General features: G+C 42.8%; 1 protein-coding gene across 9 annotated transcripts in view; it reads right to left on the minus strand.

Moving 5' to 3' along the window:
• TENM4 (teneurin transmembrane protein 4) overlaps nucleotides 1-18,321 on the minus strand; it is a 599,338-nt gene that overhangs the window by 52,405 nt on the left and 528,612 nt on the right. For 7 of the 9 annotated variants that reach the window (XM_052812175.1, XM_052812176.1, XM_052812174.1 and 4 more), the window contains 5 exons: nucleotides 16,699-16,966; nucleotides 14,473-14,616; nucleotides 13,207-13,456; nucleotides 10,529-10,549; nucleotides 3,063-3,295 (listed from right to left, as the gene is read on the minus strand). In XM_052812175.1, coding sequence (XP_052668135.1) covers nucleotides 3,063-3,295; nucleotides 10,529-10,549; nucleotides 13,207-13,456; nucleotides 14,473-14,616; nucleotides 16,699-16,966 — 916 coding nt within the window. The remainder of the gene's footprint in view (nucleotides 1-3,062; nucleotides 3,296-10,528; nucleotides 10,550-13,206; nucleotides 13,457-14,472; nucleotides 14,617-16,698; nucleotides 16,967-18,321) is intronic. The other 2 variants (XM_052812177.1, XM_052812181.1) reach the window with 1 other exon arrangement.

Below are 18,321 nucleotides of genomic sequence, written 5' to 3' on the forward strand. Positions count from 1 at the left end.
TGAGGTGGGGACTGGAAGAATGATCAAAACTGTGGGGAAAAGGCTGCTGCTGGGAAACGGGAGAACCATTCTGAATGGTGTTCGCTGGGGTGGGACCTCATCCTTCAGGCTATTGTCTCCAGGAGCAGATCAGCACTCCCAGAATGTGGTTCATCCTACCTTGGACATGTGTAGTGGCACAGAACGAACCACTTTCAGGGTACCAGTTTCTTTCCACTGAGAAGAGAGCCAAAAAAATCTCCTTAGACCAGATGCTTGACTAGTTCAAGAGGCTAAAGGTAGATGCAAAAATATATGTTGACACCTCACAACTGACCCTCCAGTCTTTATGAATTGCTGTTTTTCATCTGGCAGGAGTGTATTCCCTCCATATTTTCCAGCAAGCTGTAAATACCAGCTAATTAAAACTTCATGAAAGTGGAGACAAGACCTTGTTTCCTTACAATTTTTGAACAAGTGCACACAAATCCTACTTTGCATGAAGCAATTATCTTCAGACAAAAAAAAAAAAAGCTTTGGCCTTAAAAAGTAGAGTCCCATGAAGAGTGGTGATTTTTGAAGAACTGAACTTTCCAAATCCTTCCCTGGCCAGCTGATATCTCTATAGCTACAGAATCGTTTCCTAATTTCCTCTGACCCTTCACTTATAAGTGTTTATTCCCCTGCCAAGACAGGGAAGCAGAGGGTAACCTGAGGACTACTGGTTACTTGTACAATAAATCATCTTTATTTTGACCTATTATGAAACACAATCACATGAAGGAATAGCATTTGCTGGATTTTTCTGCTACAATGAACCACCGTGAAAGTATAAACAATGCTGACATTGCGTTGTCAGTGTGATTTTTCACTGTTAATCATTTATTGAGGTGAATGGGAAGTGAGTCACACCTGCCAAAGCTATTGTCTCAGCAGACTTTGCAAACTCAGGCTAGAAGCAGATCAGGGAACACAGTTTACAAACTTTCCCTTGGCAGTGTGGGCTTTCTGGATTATTATTTTCTTGTTGCCATTTTGCTTTGTGTCATTTCCTCTTTCGCCCTCAATTTACTTCTACTTTGTGAAATTTCAGAGCTGTGAGGAATGAATGCATGCATCTTGCCGTTATATGATTGAGGTGGAAGAACAGCCTCCTGAGAGCTTGAATTGCCAACAAGAAGGATTTCAGTGCTCAAAGCTTTGAACTCTAGAGCTCTGTTTCCCACAGCAAAGCAGAAACATAATTTGTCTAAACCTTGCAACATCCACCCATGTAGGGAAATGAATAATATTCCTCTTATCTTGTACAAAGGAGAACAGAGGTCCAACAAAAGTTGTGGGTTGGTTTTTTGGTGTTTTTTTTTGTTTGTTTGTTTTTTCACTGGTTGAACATCAAAGTGATGTAGAAAATTGGATTACAGATTTCTGGATTCCCTGATCTCATGACTCATCTGCTGGACTGTCTGAATCTCTCTGCCCAAGTCACTTTTAATTTTCTTTTCACTCAGCCCTCTCAATTCAGTGAGACAATTCCTACACTGCAACCTGACCACAGGTAGCTGTTCCATTTCTCTGTCTGTGCCCCTGGCAATACTTTATCCCAATATAATGGTCACCTCATGGGAGTCTGGAGTGCTTGGAAACCATGCTGGGCCCTTTGAATATTACAAGGGTAGCAGTTTGGCTTTCAGTGCTTTTTGGCAAAAACCAGGTCTCCCAAGGTATATCTTTCTGCATTCTGCCAAGAAACAACTAGCCGACATGTAACAAAAAAAAAAAAAAAATCACAACTAGAGCTGACACAAAAGGTCACTAAATCAGTTTGGGTTTCTTGGTTTCATTAACAATAATGTCATTTTCTTGTCAAGAAAAATAACTACCTGAGAAGGCTAGCCAGGAAGAGAAACAACAGCTCAGCTGTCTTCATCTTCCCTGCTCTTTGTGAAACAACTTGTTAAAGGATGCCCAGGTTTTGCTGAGGGCTTGCTTTACGAACAGGTTGGGATAGGCTTGGAAATTGCTGTGGTGAGGAAGGAGGGAGCTACCACTCCCAGATGGAAGGAAAAAGGAAACCTGCAGCACATTGATGCCGAAGCCAAGAACCTATAAATAACTCCTCGCAATCCTAACAACTGGGCAAGAAGACAAACAACAGGTAAAAATGCCACATTTCGAAAAGCATTCCTGCATGGGTGTCCTTCTTGCCCCTCTTCACAAACACTGCAGAAGGTGTGTATACCAACAGGATCTTCCACCTCATGTCTATAGCCTCTGTGTGTTTTTTTCCAAGGAGCTGTGGACAGCTGGGAGGAGCGACATCCTCCATATGCAGAGCTTGTTACCTTGAGACTGCCAGACTGAAGTCTTGGCTACACACAGGACTGCATATGTTTGGCTAAACCTGTTTTGAACAATTTAGTTCACAGTCATGAAGGCTGTGTGATGCTTTCATTCTGATTTGACTGTGCTTTTATCACATTTAAGTAAGCTAATCAGGAACCAGGTAAAGTCACGCTGAATTAGACCATTCCCATATTGAACCCCCTATAGCACATAAGCTGGATGCCATAATATATAATGTCAATGTATAAACCTCAATTTAGGTATCACTGAGCTGTGTGCTGGTTTTGTTGCTATTTTATACATATAGCAATGCTTATAGAGCTTTTTATTTTTTTAATGCCAGGAAAGCCTCAGTGAACTGAACGTAAGTAAATCCAGTCCAGATTGCGAAGAACCAAACACTGTTATTTGTTAAGGAGGAGCAGTGGCTAAGTGGGTATAAAATTGATGGGTGGATTTATTCTATTGCCCTTTAGACACGTGCCCATCACTACACCCCTCTGGTTTGGCACTTCTCCCAGCCACCTCACTAAGAAGAACCAGGACTGGCTGAGGGTAAGACATACCCACTTATTTCCAGAGGCAAGCTCTTAGGATGTGTTTGTGGGTTGACTGGGGAAGGCTTGCAAAATCAGAGGGCATTTTCTGAACTGGAGAGGAGAGCAGTCTCCAGCATGACTAAACAAGTCCCTTTCAAAAAGACCCCTTTAAAAAAGCCTGTGGAGAAGAAGCAGTCTCACCCCTGGGATTTGTAAGGGTAGCATCAGTGCCTTTGCCTCCATCTCCGCAGCGGGTATCATCGAACGGGAGGCACTGATCCCCAGTTCCAGCCAAGACCTCTGAATTCTTCACAATGTCTTTCACTGATGTTGTTGACTTGATTTTATAGATACGTCGGCTGTTGGTGTCGGAGAGGTAGATGGAGCCGGTGATTGGATCTGTGGTCAAGTAATACTTATGAGCTGGGCTGTGGCTGAAAAACAAGGGTACGACGTTATTATTTTTTTGGATGATTTGTTTCTTTAAGTCAACAGGAAATGCAAGCACTTTACAGAATAAAAATGCACAGGGCAGACAGACTGGGAAAGTGAAACAGTGCTGTATTTGACAGTGTTAGGATACGGTGTGTTACAGCACAGGATCCTGAGCTACTTCTATTACCAATAGCTGTGCCTGGGGTGCTCTCTGGCATGGAGGGCAGCTACCAAAGGAAAGGGCTCGCTGGCCTGAGCCAAAATCATGCCACGAACTACTACAGGTTGAGTCCCAGTGCCTGAGTTTGCTTAATTTACTTAATATAGACATAGTTCTGTAACTGGTGTTAGTGCAGTGCCAGAAAGTGAAGGGAAAGCATAGTATACTAGGGGCAGAAAACAAAGAAAAAAAAAATTTAAAAAATCTGCCCTCCCAAGAAAGGCCCCAATATAAAAACCCCACAGCAGACTCCCAAGTGTAAAGCACTTGAAGATATACTCTCCAAGACCACTGCATCAATGCTTATCTGGTGCTCTTGCTGACTCCAGCAAAGACTCTAGAGTCCTGCCCTGCTCTCATGGAGATTAGGGGAAGTCCTGCCACTGAATTCAGCCGGACCTCAATGAAGAGAGAAACAAAATGGTCCTTGGAGTGCCACATTTTGCCCTAAGGAAAACATGAACTAGGAGGAGGGCTGAGGAACCTGAACATCAGTCCCCTGTTAAACCCCATTCACTCACTGCTTCCATGAAAACGAGAAAGGGTGGCTGAGAAAACGGGGTGAGCGGACAGAAAGATAATGTTTTTAGCTCCATGACTACAACACTAAATGAGCCCAAGACTGAAGAAATGAACAAACTAGCATCCACTTTATGGAAAGCATTCAATGGGACTGGCCAGAAAAAACAACCAGATGAGTTTAGACACAATTTAAAAAATTGTCTTTCAAGGATTCTTTCTATAGTTTAATATAGATACTAAACTTATTAACTTCTTTTATTAAGTGTTTGCTACTAGTGTGTATTGAGCTGCATCTGTTCTAAGCCTGAAACCAACAGATTAAACTTGTAACACCCGCTGCCTGAACACAGGTCTCCTTCCTTCTAAGAAAGGCTAAGTAGTAATTAGAACCAGTATGAAAAAGTCTCTACTTTTCTCCAGATATTCAAGCTGTCCAAACTCATCACGTCCCAAGAATTCATATTAAATGAATAGGCCATAGTTCACAATTTTGCACTTAGTGGAATTGTTCCAGGAGAAAGTGGTTAGAAACCTGAGTGTCGATCACAGTTGACTCTATCCCTCATAATAAGAAATTTCCTCTCTCCTTCAACCTTTATGTTAGGAAAATTAACCCTTCTTCAGACCCACAAAAACTACTGAATTATTCTCTGCTTTAAAAAGCCATAAGTTGATTCTTCATTCAAATTACTTAATACTTCGGGGGAAAAAAAAAAAGCCTTTCTGATTTATTCTGGAATATCCCTTATGATTTATCCTATTAAAGTCCGAACAGATTTCATCTCCACAAATGACACTGATTCTTGCTAAATAAAATGCTCTGACCTTCAAGACAGCTCCCGCCTGACAGTTCAGTCTCCATCTGTATTCCTTTCCAATGACAGCAGGCTGGTAGGGTATTATTTCATTTACCTGCATGTCACTCACACTAAGCAAGTGGCTTCAACCCTGGTGGAAGAAGTTACCTGTGGGAATCCATCATCCATTTTGATCAGGGTCTTGCATTTTCCACTGACTGTCCTAACAAAGCCCAGCTGAATGTCAGTCAGCTTTTGAGCTGTTCATAATCTCTATTTTGCATGGGAGGTGGACAAGAGCAGGACACTTTTAATGGCACTTTGCAATTCTTTAGCATCTTTGCCTGGAAAGCACAGATAGCTTTCACTGAGTCTTACAGCAGGCCATTTGCAGATGGGCAAAGGAAAATGTCTTTCCCAAAGATGGAGAAAAATGACAGCAGAACTAGAGGTTCCTGCTCCCCTCTCCCAGTACTATCACTGTAATTTATTTTTGGATTTCATAGCCTCGCTCTGGTGGATTTTATTATTGATTACAACCTTCAGTGGAAGAGAGAGTTCTTAAACTATTTTCTAATCCCGTCTCCTGTGTAGAATGGACACTGAAACAAATCCTGGTTACTTTTAACCATGGATCAGGGAACCAGGTAAAAGCAAAACATTCATCCAGCAGAAAAGCTGAATGGTATTCCCCACCTAAATTTACTGACTGAGTCAAAAACTGTCGTATTAATGTAATACTTTGAGTAGCTGCTGGTTAGTCAATTTTAGTTTTATTAATGAGGTCCTGAATATAGATGCCGCAAAAAAGTAGAGATGAGTTCAAAGATCACAATCATTAAAAAATTAGCTCTGACTGGTTAAACTTTTAATCCTCTACATAGCTGGATGTCACAGAGGCACATGCACCTTTATTAGCAAATGTGTTTTGGAAGAGGTAGAGGTAGAAACTTGCATTGGTTAAACTACCCATGGGACGGTAATAACCCTGGGTCACTTAAAATTTTGGGTCACTTGGGTCTGGATTTCATGTGGTGAGCTGATAGTGAAGCTCTCCTAAGACATACAATTACCTTTCTAAATCTAATGTTATTAATGGTATGGGCAGCCCGAATACAAATGATATTTTTTCTGCTGCACGGCTCTGCATGAGCGATAGGAAGTGCTGGTTCATTTTTATCGGCTAGACTTCTTAAGCATGGTCTCTTCTTTATCATGGTCTCCTATGCCCTGCTCCATGCATAGGGCTTTTGTGGGTGGAAGGCTCCCTGGGATGGCTTAGGCAATGGAGTATTTAACCTGGGATGCTCTGGAGCAGGGAAGGAAAAATACAAACTGTTAAAAATGGTCAAGCTGGAATTTACCCCCCTTGCCAACAGTCTTCACCACTGTACCGGGAAGGTGTCACACTCTGCCCTTGCACGAATTGCATAGTGTTATACACCGGAGCTTTTGTTTAACACTTTGAGATCCTTCAGGATGAGAGATGCTAAATAAACATACGTTAGTAATGTAAAAGTTCCCAAACTGCTTCTCTTCATCTGTGATAATGCATGAGCACTAGAGCTGGGAACACTAGGGCTTTGCTTTTTATTTAAAGCCACAATCAATAGGCAAATCCAAGTGGCAAATTGGACTGAACTGAACAACAACTGAAATAAATCTGCCTGGGGCGAAGCAGAGATTTTTTTTTTTTCCCTTTCATCCTCTCTCATTGCTTAGATAACAGACCAAAACAAAAGACAGGACTTTTTACTATTCAGAAGACTTAATCAGTTGTTACAGTATTTGTAGTCTTAGAATATTTATCCCCCATACTGACACTGCTACCACTAGAAAAGGGTGGTGAGTGAACAGCTGATTTCCCATTCAGATCGTTCCTTTTGCTATTAAGGTTTTTTAGAAGAAACCCTGAGCACTGCATTGATATTTTAAGCCCCTGAGGCAACAAACCAAAGTTGCAGGGATGGGGTGGGCTGGTCCCTAGCCAAGAACAGACGCTTTAGTGGGTATTAGTGGGCATGATGGTGTAGTCACTGGGAATAAGGACAGTTTCATAAGCAGAAGTTCTGCAGGCCAAAGTGAAATGGAGGTGATACTGCTTCCTTGTATGCTTGTGAAACAGTGATGCACTGGGGAAGCACAGGAAAATCTTCCAGGTTCACAGTGATCCCAGTTGTTTGGGGTTGCATATAGGCTGTCCCATACATCTGCCTTGTCCCTTCCCTTTTTTCATTTTCATTATTTGGACAGGATAGTGCCAGGACCATTTGGGGATCTCTGCAGATATGTTAAGAGATTCAGACTCCATTTTAAAGTGCTTATGCTTTATGTGACTTCTTACACACAGGCATGAGGAAGGAAAGGGATAAAAAGTTGGGTGAATAGGCACTCATGTGGCTTGCTTCTGTAGTACTATAATAGATGCACAGGCTTTAAGCAAAGGTTGGTATTATCCCCTTGGGCCCAGGGCCCATGTTTTGGAGGAGTCTGAGGAAGGAACCTCCTGCTCCAGAGTGGGAAGCCAGTCCCTAAGGAATAAAGATGAGAAAAGGGAGATGATCCCTGGTTTCAGCAGGTTACCTATAACGTGTCAGCACAGCAGACTGCACCTTGTCATTGCCTTCTGTTCAAAGCCGGGGGATTCATCTCACCAAGCTTTAAATGGTTACGAGGTGGATGCTTACAAACTGAACTGGCTGCCTTAACTCCCTTTATAGGCAGTGGAGAGAAATAGCTTCTTCTGGGGTATGATTTGTCTGACTTATTTTCAACATTTATCTTACAAGATGAACTGCATCTTAGTTTCTCAAATGCAAGGGCATCTACCACCTCCTCTAAAGGACAACTTCTGTTACCGCTAACAGTATGGCTCTGGCTCCCACTGTGGTCAACAGACAGGAGCAGTCACAACACCAAAGTTAGTTACCCATTACAGCTGATCCGAATAAACCCCTGGGGCTTCTTTGGATCTGATGTCTCTGTTTAAGGACATGAAACCACCTCCGTAAAACTTTCTGTGCTAGCTGCCCTCTTCCCCTCTGAAGAATGTGGCATTGCTGGCCACATGCGTTTGCTGGTGACTAAAGAACTACCGAATTCCTGCAGCCAAGTGTTTTTTGTTCAGCGGGGCTGTGTTTCCATGGCTCCATGCTAAGCACCCTGCAGCTCACAAACAGAGGATTTTATTATAGCTTGTGTGAGGTACTGGTCTTTTTTTCCCTGGGTGACATTCAATAGATTAATACATAAGGAGGCCACACAGTGCAGTGAGCTGAATTTACACTTGGTCTTTTAGTGTTTTCAGTTTGTGTGTGATGCCCAAAGCTCTTCTAGTGTCACAGGCTGCATAATAAAACTTCATAGCAATGCCATAAGCCAACCCAGGCACTGCAAAGGACTTTTGATGCGATCCTAGGGCAGTTTTCTGAGATACCTCTCTTTCTTTGCCACTAATTGTAGATTTGCCTCTTTAAGGTATGAATGGAAACAAGAAAGGAACAATATATTTTAGCGTGGCCTCTTTTTGCATATTTGAAAGACAGAAATGCCTCACCACCCTCCATGTTCCTGCAGAGAAAAGATAATGATAATTAACTGCGAATTATTATTGCCATGCTTGGAAAAAGTCATTAGCTTCTATAAGCCCATCGAGACAGGTCCATACACAGACACGCTGGAGTAAGTTCCTGTTAATCTATTACTGAATGACAGATGGGCGTAAACTTGGAAGGCATCACAATTTGGTGACGCTTTTTGGCTTAGCTAACGTCCCCCATGTTGACACGCAGCCATTTTGGCTGTTGCAGAGTTAGACCTCGGCTACACTACGCTGTGCTGTAGAGCCAAGCCTTGTAGTTGGTAGCTCCAGAACCTCTGGAGATCAAGCTCACCACAGGCTATGTGGTGGGGAGGAATCCTTTCCCCTGAAGTAAGGAAGCTTTTGCATATGGATTGCAGCTTTTCCAAACCTCTAAGATTCAGTCCTGTGGATCTCACCCTTTGCAACTGTTGCCTGTCAGCGGTGTCAGGCTTAGGACCTTCTGGAGCTCAAAGCACTGGAGCTTTAGCTAAGACTACACCCACTCATTTCCCTATGGCTCAGAAACGAAGAAGCTTCCTAACAAGAAGTATTACGGCAAATGACACAGAACAGATGCTAACTCACATAGATGACTCCCTTAATGTAGTCACAGATGGGAATATTTCATCTAAAGCTCCTCACCTCCTTCCTCCCTCACTGGTCCCCTTTGGACTGCACTGAAGCAGGCATGTCTTGGCTTTCTTTCATTTCATTTCTTAGTTTTTAGGAATTGCCTAAAGGCTGAAGCCCTGCCAACTTCGTAAGGCTCTGGTGGCATCTGCAGCATTTGTGGCCAGTCCATATATCTTCACTCAGTTATTGCCTTCATATATAAAAACTCTTCTTGTAACAGGTATTCAGCTGCTGCCCTTCCCTGTCAAAGCAGGTGCACCTTAGTGGCTGTGTATTTCTAGGGCATTAAGGATACAACCTGGCTGTTCCAAAGAGAAATGAGTTTTTCTATTGCCTTCAAATGATGTGAAAGAGGAGCTGGGGGGCTGGAACTCAGCCTGATGAAGACAGTCAGTGCAGAGGTCTTGTGTACCAACCTCCCAGCCCTGCTAATAGATGCTTTGGGCCAGTCCATTATGCCGTGGAAGCTCAGCCCTTCATTAATGTTCTGGCAATAAAACAAAAAAAACATTTCTACTCCATTGCATTTCCAGGCATGCAGATAAGCTGAACATTTGTGGTTTTGCACAGCCTCTATGAAGTCAAAGAAACAGTAAATAAAAAGCATGTAGCAAGAAAAATCCCCAATCCCAGATGCAAAAAGAAAACCAAACAAAAAAAAATCCCAACTCCACAGTCTACGCTTCTAATTTAGAAAGCAACCGGGGAGAAGGAGAGGAAACTTGTCAGAGCCAGTGAAGTCCTTGCAAACACAGACAGTGACAGGAGGTTGACATCTTCCTGAATGCAACTGATTGGATCAAACCCACTGAAACTCCAGTGAACCCAGATGACAAATATTCTTAGTGACAAAGCTCCAATTTAGGAGTCTCTCTTTCATCTTGTTTTCTTGTCATTACTTTTTCTCCTTTTTATTGCATTTCCCGGCTAAGGTTCTGAGTTGCACTACCTCCTATCTGAGCCTGACATACTTTCACATAATGCGAAGGGTCTCTGTGAAGAGCTCAGACTGACAAAGAATTACAAAAACTTACTTCCCTAAGCGGGTGATGCTGGGGTACACATGGCCTTTTATTATGCCTGTTACACTCCCCAAAACTCAAAAAGAAGACATTTCACCATATGAGAATTATTTTTTCTTCCTAGCTATTCCAGTGACCTGTACCCTGACGCTGTCCCCATTTTACTTTCTTGGTTAATTCCCACCCATTTTTCCTTCTACCCTCCTCCTCTTGTTACCCTGCTTCTCATGTCTGTACTTCCCCTGTCTACAGCTATAACAGCTCATGCAGAAGTCTGCGCGACTCCGCTCTGTGATTAATGGCTCCCAGTTCTGATGACTGATTGCCTACGCCAGTTTTAATCACGCCAGCTTCATTTGCTATTGAATCATCTGGAAATGGCACTTGTGGCTCACTGTGTAACAACATGCAACAAGACAGGGAGCGGCATAAGAATTCTCCACTGGTTGGCTTACCTATGTCTGAAATCTTTATTTCTGACAGAAGACAGGAAAGCAGGGAATAGAAGAAAGAATGAGGTGTTAGCAGCTCAGTTCGATGCATTATTAGCAGATTGAAAACTTGACAGTAACTGTATCATACAATGCAATAATAAATAAAGACTTAGCTGGAATGACACTGATATATTTTATATTGGATATTACTTGGCAGTGAGCTCACTTACGTACCACTGCATATCACAAAGGAAGTGTGATCTCACCTGCTTGGAGTTATTCACTTATGCAAGAGATAGGACCAGACAGACTTTATCATTCAGAGCAGTACTGAGCTAAATATATGTAGATGCAGATATCTTTACAGGTTTTTTCACTCTCAGTCAAAGCAATACTTTGTGATTTACAAAGGTAACTTAACAGTTGCACAGTTATGGGTGGCAGTTCATTGCTGTAACCTCATGAACTCTAGCCCAGAGGACTGAAATTATGCCGAGCTGGACATTTTTCATGGGTCTAGTTACATTCTCAGCTCCAGTTATCTGCGACCCACAATACATTTGTTTTCCTCTCTGCAACGGAACACTACACTCAAGACACCCCTCCAAACAAAACCCAAAAGCCAAACAGTGAGGGTGTTAATCTCCAAGGAGATGCTGATTTGAGAAGATGCAAGCAAACTCCATTTAGTCCAAAAGCAATGGCTTTCCTCCATAGCTTTTAGTCAGCCGGCATCCGAACCCACTTACTTTATAGCACACCAGAGTGAAGAAATGTTTATTAGATCCAGTAACCTAAGTGTTTGCACAGATGAAGCAGCAATCGTTCCAGCAGATTTAACTCTGGAGTAAATTTAACTCTGTGGCTCTACACAAAAGCCAGCAAGGCCACTCTGTCAAGGCTTCCAATTTTCTCCTTTCCAATGAGGAAACACTCTGCAAAACCTCCGCTGTGTCTGGTATTTCCACTGACAATGAAACAGGGATCGGGTTTTCAAAATTGTACTTCTGGGAATGAGATATTAATCCCACTCAGTTGCAATGGGATTTGGGCCCCAAATCACCTAGACTCTTCTGGAAATCTCACCTTTGGTCATTAAAATAACTTTCTGGCACTGGAAGAATACTACATTCTTTAACGTGGACCAGGTCTGAAGATTTATTCCAGCTTCCCACCTTACAAACATGAGAGATATTATGTTCTCATGTGTCATGTAACAGAACAGCAAGAATCAGGTTCTTGCCTATTTACTCAAAAGGTACCCCAGCCCTCTGAGATGTGACTGCAAACATCTCATTGTGGGCTTCCTAATTGAATGATGACTCCTGATTTCTTTGTTGCCCTGTGAGCATACCAAGACAGCTATTCTGTAAGTGCCAGCCTTGTGATGGCTGTCTGGATTTTTTTTCTCATACACCATGATCTACGATGATGGTTCTGCGTGCCAAATAAGACCTTCATCAAGGTCTAATGACTGTGGTGTGTTTGTAAACGAGGGACTAATGGGATCTTGCACCAATTTTCCTGCAGATCAGCTCTTTCATTTTTACCTGTGGCCTTGTGGAGCAAATGGAAATAAAAAGCAAAGCTGTATGGGACCCTGCTGCTCTAGGAAGCTGTCTAGTAAGCTTCCACATGGCAGCCCTTGCAGAAATAGAGCCTTACTTTTGTCCTCAGCAGCCAGGACATTAAGTCTGAGTAGAGCAGGAAGTTTCTTACTTTCTGGAAGATTCTCATTTTCAGGCCAGATCTGGAGAGTTAAATGGAAATGTGGACCTTCCTACCACGCTAACCTCATATTGACCTCTTAGGACCTTAGGTCAGGCCATTCAAGCAGAGAAGACTCATTCAGAAACACTCATTTAACTCTACTGACTTTCCTGGAGTGAGTCTTGTCTGGCCACGCAGAGGCCAGAATCAGGCCCTGGTGCTTTGAAATGGGTAATTGTATTCATTGTGGAAATTTTAGATAGGAAAAATATCCCCAGTGAGGTCAATTTGAAACTTTGATTCAGTCACAATCTATTTCATTTTCTCAGAACTTGTGACAAATCTATACTTTTCCCTCTCCTTCCTTGTTTTTAAGGGATGTTCCTTCCCCATCCTACCTATTTCTCCTAATATTTTTTCCCCCTTTGTTATTTCGGGTTAAAAGAAAATACTTCACTTACTTTCATCCATCTGTATGTTCACCCTGACACTGCTGTTCAGTTGGGAACTGATGGGAGCTGATACATTTGTCCCCCCAAAAATAACTAGAAAAAGCCAGTCTGTGACTACCTAGAGTGATCATCCTGTCTTAATTATGAATGATCATCTGTCCTGATTAACCTCTACATATCGTCATTGGTGCTTTGTCCTTCCAAGTTTAGGTTATCTCAGAGGCTGACTGTTAATTTTAAGAATTCACACTGGTCTCTAACAACATGAAAAGGCAGACATCAACACAGTTTGATCTAGCAGCACAGAAATGTGTCAATATTTTTGGTGTGTGATTCAATTCTGGATGAACTTGTTAGGCCTGTGTTTCTCTGGTGTAAATCAAAGTCAGCAGAGTTGCAGAAGAGGCAAATCTGGACAGCTTTTTTTCTGTTTTGCTGTGGTTTTTTAAAGAATTTTGCTCATTTCCCTTTTGGGTACATAAGATTTCTGCAGAACTCAAAGGCATAATTATAATGGCCACATTCAGCACAGTGTACCTCAGCTCCAGTATGTTGGTGACATTGCCAGAGGGAAAGATCCTTCGGATGTAGTTGAAATCTCCAACATAAAGACTTCCATCAGACCCACATGTTAGGGCAACAGGAGCCAGGAGTTTGTTCCCATCTGCAAGACCATTGCAGCTTGGACAAGAAATGCTACGTCTGCGGCCGTTGCCCATAATGCTTCCAATTACAGGCGGCTGCTGGGAAATAAACTGGTTTTCCCCGTTTCCTTTATGCAAGATGCCTAGAGAGAGAAAACAGTAATAAGGACATTAAAGAGAGACAGGGAAACTGAGACCAAAGGGAGCACAAACTGGCAATGCTGGATGCCAGCTGGGGTATTTGTCAAGTAGCAAGGAGGTTTATCATCTTTCATAGTATTGTTTTGTGATGGTTTCAAATGATGAGCCCCTTATCTGAAGTAAGTATTTTTTATAGACCCATTACATTTCCTGCAGAACAAAAGTATGTAGGGAGAACAAGACCGTCTTTACCTTTGAATGAAATACACTTTTCAGCATCTCATGAATGTTCACCTGCCCTTTCTGTCCCTCCCTGCCCTGTAATTTGCAGCGTACCAGATAAAAAAAGAAATTACATAGAGCATGGAAAAATAAGGGACAGGAAGACCATGGCACATTCTCTAGAGAAATGTTTCATCTGCAAAGCTTTAGAGGAGCTCTGCTTATGTTCCCTGTAAGTGTAGTGTTTTCAGCAGTGATGTGGGCTGAATTAGAGGTTTGCTCCCATACCACCGCTATCATCCAGAGGGACACAGTGCTTCTATCTTTTCGACGTGTTCTGATCAGATTTCAAGCCTCCCTGCTGCAGTCTTGAGCAGCCTTCAAGGACTCTGGCACCTTCCATTTTCCCTTATGACCCATGAAGCTTCTCATTTCTGCAAGTACTCTTGCACATTGGTGGATGAGTCTGGGTGGATTTATGTTCAGTGGTACGTCCAATCTGAATAGGGTCCCCTTTTTGTTATTTTAGGAATATTTTCCTTGTTAATACCCTTCTTTTAAAACACTACAAAGTTAAACATGATGACGCTGAACTACTTCATGATGGCCAGCTTCTCTTGCATTTACACACACCAAATTGCTTCTAAATGTAAGTTACTAGAAATAATTTGTTAGTAAAATACATAAGAAAGTACATGTGTTGGTCAGGTTTCTTTTTTTTTTCTTGAATTCTTAGCAATAGGAAGCAACTGGTCCTTGCAACACTGCATTATTCCTGTTATGTGTTACAACCTACCACTTTGTATGTTGAGGGCATGGTGTTTGTCCAGGGTCCATCCTCCAAGTTTGGAAGCATCAATTTCATAACCCTGAAGCACAGCTGTCCTCTTCTCCCACAGGATCAAGTCAGGACAGGATTCATACTCATAACCTACTGAAACTACAAACAAGAGAGAAACAAAAGACCTCCCCAGATTAGTAACCCAGAAATGCACAGTTAGTACACACAGAGTTTCAACTGAGCAGGGGTAAGAGCATTTCTACAGGTGACTGACAATTTCATTTAAAATGCCATCATCACAATGCAGAGTCCTAATACTTTTCTCTTTAAAGGCCATCCTGCATTTAAAAAGGTCAACACAGTTGTAGATGTTGGGCAAATGTGCTAAATATTCAAAAGGCACCGTTTTAAAGACATATTTTAAAACAATGAGTATTCGAGAGTGTAAACCACTGCTGGACTCGTAAATGGGAGCATTACTCCTATCTGCTATCTGTGATCAACGACTGCATATCAGGAACTTGCTAAAAATCAAGGCCTTTCTTGGAAAGTAAAGTCTTATACAAATGAGGCATGGGGCAGCAAGTACGTCAGAGACAGCAGTCTTAGACCAGGTTGACTTCTGGTCATTGTTAATGTGAAAAGGGTTTGCTTGCCATGATGCCTAATTACACCCTTTCAGGAGTAACTCTGCCGAACGCATTGGAGTTGCTTAAGAGTAAAATGATGTCAGTAGAAGGAAAATCATGGGTTTGCCAGAATAATGACTCCTTTATGGTTTTCTCAGAAGAAGCAGGACGAGTTTCATTGGTCTGCTTTTCTTCTGCCCTACCTGATCTTTTCAGCGCTAACAGCTGAAGCAGAGCAGAACTGCAAGTTCTACACAAATGAAAAGTAGTTACATAGCTCTTTTTTTTTTTTTTACTGGATAAAAATAAAGGTCTGATCTAACAAGTTTCCCAGCTTCCTTGAAAAGTGCTGAATACTAAGCGAACTCAGGATCTTCCATCAAATATAGCCTTTCGCAGAATCAGACAGTATCAGAGGAAGATGTAATTTAGGAAATGAAGGCTTGATATTTTTCACTGTTCTAGAGGTGGGAATCATTGAAAGCCTGAATGCTGCTGTCCTCAGACCTGCCTGAGTACTCTGGGGCTGCAGAGCTGCATCATGGAGCACTCCAGGATTCACTGGTGAGAGGAAGGGAAAGCCTGCATGAGAGGAAGGCATCTATTCTTCCTCCTAGAAAATAAGGCACCCTACAGCTCCTCTAAAGAGACTTATCTTCAGTTGGGCTATGAGGCATCAGCAAACGACCCTTCTGTCAACAAGAGCTCTATTTGCTCATTTGGGATCTCTCCCATTTTGCTGATATCATTTCCTTGGCAGCCTGAAAGGTCTAGACTAGACTGGTTTGAAGATCTGTAACTCAATGTCCTCTGCTTGTTGATCAGATGGGAAGCAATCACTGCAGACCTGCATCACCTCTGCTCACTATACGCTCAAAGTACCCCCTTCCCTCCAGCACCGTCGCGCAGGGCTCACTGGGTGCAGCCTGCGATGGCAGCGGGAAGAGGAATGAAGCGTGTCTCTGCATACATCCACAGCACAGCTTCCCGCCCCACCGGGGACTTCAGCTTCTGCTCCTCTAGAGTGGGTGGCATGGGCCACAACGCTTGGTGCTGGGGATGTGGCCCATCATTGAGCATGCAGAGCCTTCCTATTCTCTGCCTTGCAGCTTCTGACAGTCTTTTGCAGATGGAAGTGAATGCACAAAGGTACAAGAGAGAAGACCGTCACGCCCCAGTTTGGGATGGCGTTCTTGAATGGGTAACGAAGGGGAAACTAAGATTAGAGCAATCCTGAAGGTCAGGCACAAGGAGGAGTAGAGATCAGGGCTCAGTTCTAGGGATTTCTTTCAAAGCAGTGTTGACAGCTTTTGACTATAGGTGAGAGGCAGACAAACGCCTCTGGTCCCAGTTCATTCCTTCTGTATGAATATGATGGTAGCAGCTCAGGATATATCTGCTGGGCCATGAGCCAGAGAACAGATAAGTATTCATCTGTTGGGGAAATGTGTGCTGTCTGAACAGCTGGGCCCCATCCTCTCCAAGGAAACAGCAGTGAACCAGCAGGGACCATTTTATTTATTAGCAGTTCGACCATACCGATCTAGGACAAGGTCTGTGCATTGCCACTTAGCTGCTTCTAAAAAGAGACACAAGCCCTGGGGTCACTTACCGAAGGCTTCCGAGAGCCCATACACCTTCTGGCTGTAGACGTCTGTCTTATCCCAGATGAAATAATAGGACAGGTCTGGAGCAGCTGCAAACCACTTTCTGAATAGGCGTCCCTCGACGGCCACCATGAGGTGGACTTTCATGAGGTTGAAGGGGATGGTGGGGTGGGTCATGCTGATCCTCAGGACTGATTTGTAGCCAGCTGTGCGACTGCTCAGGTAACTCACTTTTATTTTACTACCGGAAACATTAATCTCTTCCTGTAGAGCCTGTGGAAAAGCAATCCAGGAGGTGTTAAATTAGCAGCGAGCAGACAGGGAGAGGCAGCGAAGCTGTAATTTATCAAACACACCTTCATAAAAGCTCTGGTAGACATGTCTAAAAAAACACACCTAGTAGGCATCAAGTATGAAATCATATATGTAATTTATAGGGTTAGTTGTGGAAGCTAAGGAATGCCCCCCTCTTTCTCCATCTCTATTATGTGGGAGAACAGGAGACCAAAGTATCACATTTAAGTCAGTGTTTACAATGGGACTTACTGTTAAAAGGAGTCCCAGGACCCGTGGTGAAAGGAGCTTGGGGTCTGAGATTATTCCAGCCCATCAGTTTAGCTTCCTTTTTCCGTCTTTTATCTTGGTAGGTTTCTACGGCTGCTAGTTTTTGTCTCCTGGCTTCTTTTTCCCAGTAAAATATCAAGCCCTACTTGGCCTGGATCCTTATGGATGTTCCCCAGCCCCAATCATAACCTGCCATTCTCTCCGTGTTATTAGTGAATCCTGCTGCCACCCTCTCTCCTCTGACTTCCCCATCTCTCCTTCTTTGAAACTGCTCTTCTCCCACCTCACCTGTGACCCTCTTTGCCTGATCTACCTCTAGCCTTTTTTTTTCCTGTGTCCTGGTCCTTATTTTCTGACCTCACATTTGTTCCTACTTACCCTGGTCCTTGCTTAAAATTCGCTCCCCTCTTACCTGTGTGATGAAGCTCTTGGCCTGACCTAACACCATCAACCCTTTTCCCTTCCCTTGCATTCTTCCTTCCCTTCCTTTTCCAATTTCCTTTGTATCCTAGATGAGTTGCTTCATTTTCTCCTCCAGCCATGAGTGTGGGTATTTCTGACTGACTGGGACAGTGATCTCACAGGTCTGCATTCCCGTACAAAATTTCACAGAAGACTGGAGAAAGAGCAGGGAAAGTTTTGTCTGGTCCTGTTCTGCTTTGAGATTGAGAAGTCTCAGTAAAGATGGGATTTTCGGGTAATTTACCTGCTAAAGTATAACCAGATCTTAACATTTCTTTTTTTTTTTTTTTTTTTTCCAGCTGGAGAAATGCAGGGAAATTTTCTGGAAAGCGATACAATGTCCATCCCCAACACCATGCTGATTTTCCCATGCAAAATACTGATAAAAAAGGGCATTTCTTTCTTAAATCTTAGGAGAAAAATAAATTAGCTGTCACTTTCCAGAAAATTTCACTATTAGGTAAGCACCAAACATGGACATTTTCAGCACAAGCCGGCAACCTTTGGCAAAGTTTGAAAGATGACGGTAGAAGCTTAGCAGTGAGCTGGAAAACTTGGTCTGATAATGGGATGTGTCTGAAGGTCACAGCTGGCACTGTTCT

The sequence above is a fragment of the Harpia harpyja genome, chromosome 17 (assembly GCF_026419915.1).
Source record: "Harpia harpyja isolate bHarHar1 chromosome 17, bHarHar1 primary haplotype, whole genome shotgun sequence".
In the NCBI taxonomy this organism is placed as follows: Eukaryota; Metazoa; Chordata; class Aves; order Accipitriformes; family Accipitridae; genus Harpia; species Harpia harpyja.